The 8,383-nt window shown below is 49.7% G+C and overlaps 1 protein-coding gene across 1 annotated transcript; it reads left to right on the top strand.

Moving 5' to 3' along the window:
- Positions 1-3,937, top strand: PAQR8 (progestin and adipoQ receptor family member 8). The gene has a single exon (XM_075144854.1). It carries the CDS (start codon positions 34-36, stop codon positions 1,090-1,092), a length of 1,059 nt encoding a protein of 352 aa, XP_075000955.1. The 5' UTR covers positions 1-33; the 3' UTR covers positions 1,093-3,937.
- The last annotated feature ends 4,446 nt before the right edge of the window (positions 3,938-8,383 follow it).

The raw sequence follows: 8,383 nt of genomic DNA, 5'->3' as shown, positions 1-8,383 counted from the left end.
AGAGCCGGGCTCGCAGCCGCCGCACGCAGCGAGATGACAGCCATCCTGGAGCGGATCAGCACGCTGTCCCTCAGCGGGCAGCATCTCAGCCGTCTCCCCAGGCTGCTGGAGGATGGCTTCCCCAAGATGCCTTGCACGGTCAAAGAGTGCGAGGTGCCGCAGCTCTTCCGTGAGCCATACATCCACACCGGGTACCGTCCCACCGGCCAGGACTGGCGGTACTACTTCCTTAGCCTCTTCCAGAAACACAACGAGGTGGTCAACGTGTGGACTCATCTCCTGGCAGCGCTGGCTGTGCTGCTGAGATTCAAGACGTTTGTGGAGGCTGAGCAGTTATCCATGGACGCGTGGTCCTTGCCTTTGCTCATCTTTGTCCTCTCCTCTGTCACCTACCTGACCTGCAGCCTCTTGGCCCACCTACTGCAGTCCAAATCGGAGCTGTACCACTACACCTTCTACTTCGTGGACTACGTCGGAGTCAGCATCTACCAGTATGGTAGTGCCCTGGCCCATTTCTACTACAGCTCCGACCAAGCCTGGTATGACAAGTTCTGGCTTTTCTTCCTGCCGGCAGCTGCTTTCTGTGGCTGGCTGTCTTGTGCCGGCTGCTGCTACGCCAAATATTGGTACCGACGGCCTTACCCCATCATGAGGAAGATGTGCCAGGTGATCCCAGCCGGGCTGGCATTCATCTTGGATATCAGTCCTGTCGCTCACCGGGTGGTTGTGTGTCACCTGGGGGGCTGTGAGGAAGATGCTGCTTGGTACCACACGTACCAGATACTGTTTTTCCTTATCAGTGCTTATTTTTTCTCCTGTCCGGTCCCTGAGAAGTACTTCCCTGGCTCCTGTGATATCATTGGCCATGCCCACCAGATCTTCCACACCTTCCTGGCCATCTGCACCCTATCACAGCTGGAGGCCATTTTGTTGGATTACAAGAACAGGCAGGAGATTTTCCTGAAGAGGCACGGGCCTCTCTCCATCTATCTCTCCTGCATCTCTTTTTTTGGCCTGGTGGCTTGTAGTGCCATCACAGCTTACATCCTGCGATGCAGGATCAAGGCCAGCCTGGCTAAAAAGGACTCCTGAGAGTCACGAACGTGATGGGCATGACATCACCAGGGTGGTGAAAAATCAAGAAAAGGGGCATAACATATTAGAGACATAACTGGCTTATTTGCCTAACGCGCTGTGACTAACCTGGACCCTGGACTCAGGTGGAGGGCTGGAGACTTCATGCTGGATGCATTTTCACAGCAGGGACTGCCTTCTGCCATCCAGGGGGACATGGGGTGTTTTAAGCCAGAACAAGTCATTTAACCAAGGATGCTGGAATAGGCAGAGGTTTCTTGTTCATTCTGGTAAACCTGTGGGTGATATCTTGCTGAATGTCAGGGCGGGCAGCCTGAAAGCTGTGAGACTGTAGAAGGGTCTGCCAGGGCTCACAACGCAGCGGAGAACACACTGTGAGGACCACGGCTGGATGTGATGACCTCTCTGGGTTTTGCCATCTCTGCTATCTGTGGGAGAGCTGTTACTATCAAAGGCAGTAGCAAGGGTTCAGGAGGAGTCTACATTTCTAGGGTTCAGCTGCAAGGGCATGTGTGGCACAGTGGCTGGTATAATCCTTTTCCTGCTCCAGCTGGGCTACGCCAGGTTCTCCCTACAGTCCCCTTGTCAAGTATCTCAACACCAGGTTGCTGAGGTGGCTTTGGCAAAGCATGTTTGGAGACTTAGGCCTGACCTGGGGTCCTCTAGGATGAACTGGGTCTGAACCTGAGCCCTGTGTCTGCTGGAGACTGGTGTGGGTCCAGCACAGGTGATGTTAGGTCAGCTCCATCTTCTCTTTCTGTATGACTACACCATCTGTAGTGGAGCTGCTTATCAAAACCAAGGAGTGAGGCTGTCCCAAGGATTACTAACAGGAGATGGGGTCTTTCTCAGCCATTGGAATTTGACCTAAGGTAGTGGCAGTGCTGATGGCTATTTGGTAGCCTACAAGAAAGGTCTTCAAAGGCTTCTCACTTCCATTTTAAGTGCTTAGTTGCCTTTGAGGAGATGGGCCTGGGTCAGGTTGGAGATGGTTTTGCGCCTTAGTAGCAGTGGCAGAGGTTGAGCACCCCTGAGGCCATCAACGGTCAGGGTGCTGGTCTCAGGAGGGGAGATACTTTGATGCTGGGCGCATCATTTTGGCTGCTTGTGTGACGGGTTCATGCATTCCTGCGTAGACTGACTCTGTATCATCTGTCTAGGGAGTCTTACTGACCTCCAACACTGTCCATACAGTGTAGAGTAACTGGGGCGTGACCTGTCTGATAGGGGAAAGGCTCTGGACCCTGGGCCTCCAACAGCCCTACTGTGGTCATGGCCAAAAGGGTATGAGAGTGAAGTAGTCTTTATTCCTCGCTTAATGGTGCTTTTCAGGACACCAAGCAGTCCTTGGTGGGCCTCGTGGGAAAGCTGACCTTGAAGCTGCAGGGTTGCTTTTCTCTGACCAATGGGGTTGTGAATCTGGGACGTTTTTATCAGCAGTAGATGAAGGTAGAACAGAAAAAAGGCAGGAGCAGGGTGACAGCATTAGGGTCCTATGCAACCTTGGGACACGTTTGTCCTTGAGACTTGGTGATTCCTGTGTGGAGTAGCAAAGATAGTGGTCAGGGATGTCTATGGTGCAGAAAAGGTTGGTTTACTGTGTCCCCCACTAGATGAGTCTTTTCTGTGCTTGCTTGGGGAGAATATCAGATATGGAGCCACGCTGAAGTTGGTAGCACTTGCAGGACAGGATGCTGAGAGCCAATGCAGAGATACGGTCCCATGCAGCCTAGACACCTTCTGTTTGACCCACTGCTTGCTTTCCATAGTAAACCCTGGCACGGCTCCTCCCAGCTATACACTGTGCGAGACCTGCAACCTCAAATGCCTTGACATCTGGCAAATTCCTAGGAGGTATAAATCTTTGCTGAAAGCAAGGAAGTCATGGGATCTATTCCAGCCACAGATTTGTCTCACTGAATCCAAGGGCAGGCAAAGGAATTGTGATTGCTGGTTCTGAGCAGGCAGAGTTTAGGGTTGGGGATATGATTTGTCATGACAAGCACTGAGTTCTGCACTTCATCTGTTTTTTAACTATTGAGATGTGTGTGTGTGTTTGTGTAGGTGTGCGCGTGCATGATTTATTATCCAGAAAGGCTTTGCCTTTGGCTTTTAGATCTGCAGAGCCTCCTAGTTGGGTCAAGATTAGCCTGAAGGAAACAGTGCTATGCTGCTGGAAGAGCAAGGTGGGCCAGACAACAGCGTCTCTGAAAACAGGTCTGTTAATAGGTGCTTTTCTGTGTCCTGTGTTTTGTGGACAAATTTGAAGCTCATGGCCCTATTGACAAATTAAATACAAAGCAGGAGGGAAGTATGTTTTGATTACAGGAGAAGAAATCATAGGAAAGCCTTCAGGAGGTCATCTAGTCCATCCTTTCTCATCACTCTAGGCCTCCTGGTTTACATCCAGTCCAGCTTAGATATTAATTACTTCATTTCCTACAGTGTGTTTTGACGGTACAGCCATGCTGATCTAACAGTAAATTTGCCTCAGGGGAATGGCAAGTGGGGATAGTCCCACTTACACCTCGTCATTCCCCTTCCCTTGCACAGAAGCTCATCTGACCACAGAGCGAACCACTGCCGGGAGATGGACCAGTGGAAAACCAATCCTACTGAAAAAATTTCAGTAATTATCTGCTGGTTTTAACTTCCAGGCATCTCACTTGGACAGCACTGCTGCCTGTAGGGAAGGGCCAGAGTGGAGTCCAGCAGCAGTTCCTCCTTGCAACAGTAGCTGGCTGCTCAGCTAGCTTAGCTGCACCGATGGACTGCTCCCTCCATGGTCTCCATGGCTTTGCTTGTGGGTCTCCTCCCAGTTTTGGGAAAAACATCAGTGGGAGCAGTGTGACAGTGGTGGTGTTTTTACATATTATCGTGTTACCCCTCAGGTGAAACCACTCACGTCCCCATGTGGCCCTGCACTCAAACCTGGAGCTGACCTCCTGGTTATTATGATGGGTTGATTTAGCAGGGAAATTCAATACGGATCGCTGCTGCTGTGAGGATGCACCCTTCTGTCACAAGGGGCTCACCAACACTGGAGCTTCCTTCATCCCTATCTCCGTCCTCCTCCTCTTCCTCCAACCAGCTTATTTCTTTCCCTCATCCCTGGAGTTCATCCTTGTGCCTTATGCACCTGGCTGCCTACCTGGGCAGACTCCACGCGCCGTGCAGTCTGCTGCACCTCAGCCGGGCCGGGACTGGAAAGTGGCTGACGATGCCCTCCTGAGAGCCCTGGTGTTGATCTCGGGGAGACCAGGGTTGGGTCCAGAGAGAGTAAAAGCGCCGCTGTGATAAATGCTCAGCTCGTCTGAGAGCTTCTCAGGGCCTTCTCCCTGGCCTCACTGCTTGAGGCACACCTCCTTCCATCCTGGCATTCCTCTAAGGAGGCACGGCTCGGGAGGGGTGTACTAGTGGCAGGGTTTGGTGAAGACCTGACCACCAAAGGTTGAGCACATCCAAGATCCTGAAGGGACTGAGGTCCTAACCCTCTCCCCCAGGAATCTGAGATAGTATTTTTGCAGATCTTGCAACCTGGATCTGTACAGGACAATTCCTGAGAATTCATCCCAATGTGCCTTATGCTATTCTTTTTTGAGATTCATCCTGAAGGAACCTGAGGCTCAGAGGCAGCTTTTTTGCTGTCTGCTGGTCCATGGTTGCTCATAACAGCTGATATCCACTGACAGGATTTGCTTGGTGTACAGAGCAGAAGGGGAGGATGGAGAGAGGTGCCTTAAACTTGTATTTATGCCTAATGATTTGTGTAACAAGGCAAGGACGGGTTCCTCATGTGCCTTGCAATTTACATCTTTTACTGACAAGATTATTTTTAAGCACTGTTTGTTACTAAACAGAAGTACAATAGAGTTTGTATTTTTTCCCTGGGAAACAGGGAAGGGTATGAGTGTTACATATTAACCATCCCTTTCCCAACTCCCATCTGCTGACTTTGTATTGTTGAAAACATTGACAATATTTTAAGCTTTGTACTGTACTGATGATTATTTAAAAACCTTAGTGAAAAAAAAGAAATCTGTAAAAGCAAAACGATTGGTGTGGTGTAAAATTCCCAAATGCACAACTACAGAAGGTTATGAGTCATTAGGAAGAAAAGTCAATAATAATTATAGAGGGGATATATTAGAGTGGATAATAATTATAACAATAATGAACAATAAGGTGTGGTTTTATCTGTGCATCTCAAAGCACTTTCCAGGTTTCACAATAACTATGTCATTTTCATTCCCTTTTTACAAGGGAGGTGCAGAATGGCTGCCCTGACACTGATTAGAGGGATTTAAGTTCATCATCCACAAAAGTACTTGGGTGTCCAGTTTTCCTTAATTTCTGTCAGAGGTGAGTATCTAGTGATTTGATGGCCTGGCATCAAAGCAGTGCAGCATCAGAAGCCAAGCTGTGAATACAAGTGCCTGTTCAAGCAAAACATTTCAGCGCATGCTTAAAATTAAGCCGAAAAGACACATCCATTGACGGACAGAAGGATATCAGTCAGTTAGACATGTGCCTACCTGAAATAAGGCTAGAGCTTCTGTTCTTCTTGCTGATAGCTGTGCAGAATCACAGAATGGTTGAGCTTGGAAGGGACCTCTGGAGGTCATCTGGTCCAATCCCCCTGCTCAAGCAGGGCCACTGAGAGCCAGTTGCCCATGTCCAGATGGCTTTTGAATATCTCCAAGGATTGAGATTCTACAACCTCTCTGGGCAACCTGTGCCAGTGCTCAGTCACCCTCACAGTAAAAAAGTGTTTCCTGATGTTCCAAGGGAGCCTTCTGTGTTTTAGCGTGTGCCTATGGCCTCTGGTCCTGGCACTGGACACCACTGAAAATAGCCTGGCTCCGTCCTCTTTGCAACCTCCCTTCAGGTATTTATATACATTAATAAGCTTGCCCCACCCCCAAGCCTTCTCTTCTCTAGGCTGAACAGTCCCAGCTCTCTCAGCGTTTCCTCCAGTCCCTTAACCATTTTTGTGGCTCTTCATTGGACTCTCTCCAGTATGTCCATGTGTGTTTTGGACTGGGGAGCCCAGAACTGGACACGGCACTCCAGGTGTGGCCTCACCAGTGCTAAGTAGAGGGGAAGGATCACCTCCCTTGACCTGCTGGCAATACTTTGTCTAATGCAGCCCAGGATACCATTTGCCGCCTTTGCCACAAGGGCACATTGCTGGCTCATGTTCAACCTGGCATCCACCACGATGCCCAGGTCTTTTTCTACAAAGCTTTTTTCCAGCCAGGTGGCCCCCAGTCAGTTTTTAATCTACCTCACTGTCTGCTCATCCGGCCCCTACATCAACAGCTCATCTCTGAGGATCTTATGGGAGACAGTGGCAAAAGCCTTACTGAAGTCAAGGTTGACAATATCTATTGCTCTCCTCTCATCTACCAAGCAGTCATTTTATTATAGAAGGTTATCAAGTTGGTCAAGCATGCCTTCCCCTTGGTGAAGCCATGCTGATTACTCCTGATGACTTTCTTGTCCTTCCTGTGCCTGGAAATGATTCCTACGATTAGCTGGTTCATCACCATCCCAGGGATCAAGGTGAGGCTGACCAGCCTGTAGTTCCGGGTGTCCTCCTTCTTGCCTTTTTTGAAGACAGCAATAGCATTTGCTTTCCTTCAGTCCTCAGGCACTTCTCCCAGTTGCCAGGATCATTCAGATCGACAGTGGCCTTGCAGTGACATCAGCTCATTCCTTCAGCACTCATAGGTGCATGCCATGCTTAAATATTCCCTGACCTGATCCTCTTCCACCAAGGTGTATCTTCCTTGCTCCAGCCTTTCCCCCTGGTCTCAGGGACCTGGGATTCCTGAAGGCTGGTGTTGCTAGTAAAGACTGAGGTGAAGAAGGCATTCAGTACCTCAGCCTTTTCCATGTTCTATGTAACCAGCTCCCATATCTTGCTGAGCAATGAGCCCACATTTTCCCTAGTCTTCCTTTTGTCACCTATGTACCTATAGAAGCCCTTCTTGTTGTCTTTGACATCCCTGGCCAAATTCAATTCCAGTTGGGCTTTGGCTTTCTTAACCTCATCCCTGCATGCTCGGATAATGTCTCTGTATTCCTCTCCATCCGTGTCCTTGCTTTCACCCTCTGTATGCTTCTTCTCTGTTTGAGTTTTGCCAGGAGCTCCTTGTTTATCCACGCAAGCCTGCTGGCATTTTTGCCCAGCTTCCTGCTCATTGGGATGGACTGCTCTTGAGCTTGGAGGAGGTGATCCTTGAATATCAGGCCTTTCTTGGGCCCCACTCCTCTCCAGGCCTTGTCCCATAGGACTCTATCAAGCAGGTAGAGGTCTTTGAAGAAGCCAAAGTCTGCTCTCCTGAAGTCCAGGGTTGTGAGCTTGCTTTTTACCCTCCTCCCTCCTCTCAGGATCTTGAACTCCACCATCTCATGGTCACTGCAGCCAAGGCTGCCTTTGACCTTCACATCCCCAATGAGCCCTTGTTGGTATGATGTCCAGCAAAGCACCTCTCCTTGTTGGCTCCTCCATCCCTTGGAGGAGGAAGTTATCAGCACTGCACTCCAGGAACGTCCTGGATTGCTTAATCCCTGCTGTGTTGTCCCCCCAGCAGATATTGGGGTAGCTGAAGTCCCCCATGAGGACCAGGGGCTGTGAAGAGACTGCTCCTATCTGTTTGTAGAAGACCTCATCCACTTGTTCGTCCTGGTTAGGCAGCCTATAGCAATCACCCACTACAATATCACCCATATTGGTCTTTTCTTTAATCCTTACCCATAAGCTCTCAGTTGGCTCATCCAGGCAGAACTCCATGCACTCCAACTGTTCTCTCACATAAAGGGCAACTGCCCCCTCATCTTCTTGACCTGTCCTTCTTAAAGAGCCTGTATACCTCCATTGCAACACTCGAGCCATGGGAGCCATCCCACCATGTCTTCCTGATCCCACCAAGATCATAGCTGTGCAGCTGCAAACAGATCTCTAACTCATCATGCGTAGTCCCCATGCTGCCTGCATTACTCTACACGCACTTCAGAGAGACAGCCCAGGAAGGGTTTGGGAGATTTCTCCATAATGGGGCTGTCCAGGCACTTCCTTACTTACATGCGAACGCTGGAGGTGATCCCGCTTAAACCCTGTTTTGTTGATTTTGTGATCCCCTTCTGTCACATCACTTTGGGTCCTCTGCTCATCAACCTTGACCATCACGCTGTGACAGGGCTGCTGGTAACTCTCCCTCTCCCCCATCATCACTAGTTTAAACCCTATTTACCAGGAGGATCACGTGCGATCGTGTACATA

The sequence above is a fragment of the Calonectris borealis genome, chromosome 3 (assembly GCF_964195595.1).
Source record: "Calonectris borealis chromosome 3, bCalBor7.hap1.2, whole genome shotgun sequence".
Classification (NCBI taxonomy): Eukaryota; Metazoa; Chordata; class Aves; order Procellariiformes; family Procellariidae; genus Calonectris; species Calonectris borealis.
Note: the sequence above shows the minus strand (reverse complement) of the source record. Positions and strands in the feature narration are given on the sequence as shown.

Excerpts from the sequence above, each read along its gene's own strand:
- PAQR8 (XM_075144854.1), top strand. The coding sequence starts at position 34 with ATGACAGCCATCCTGGAGCGGATCAGCACGCTGTCCCTCAGCGGGCAG.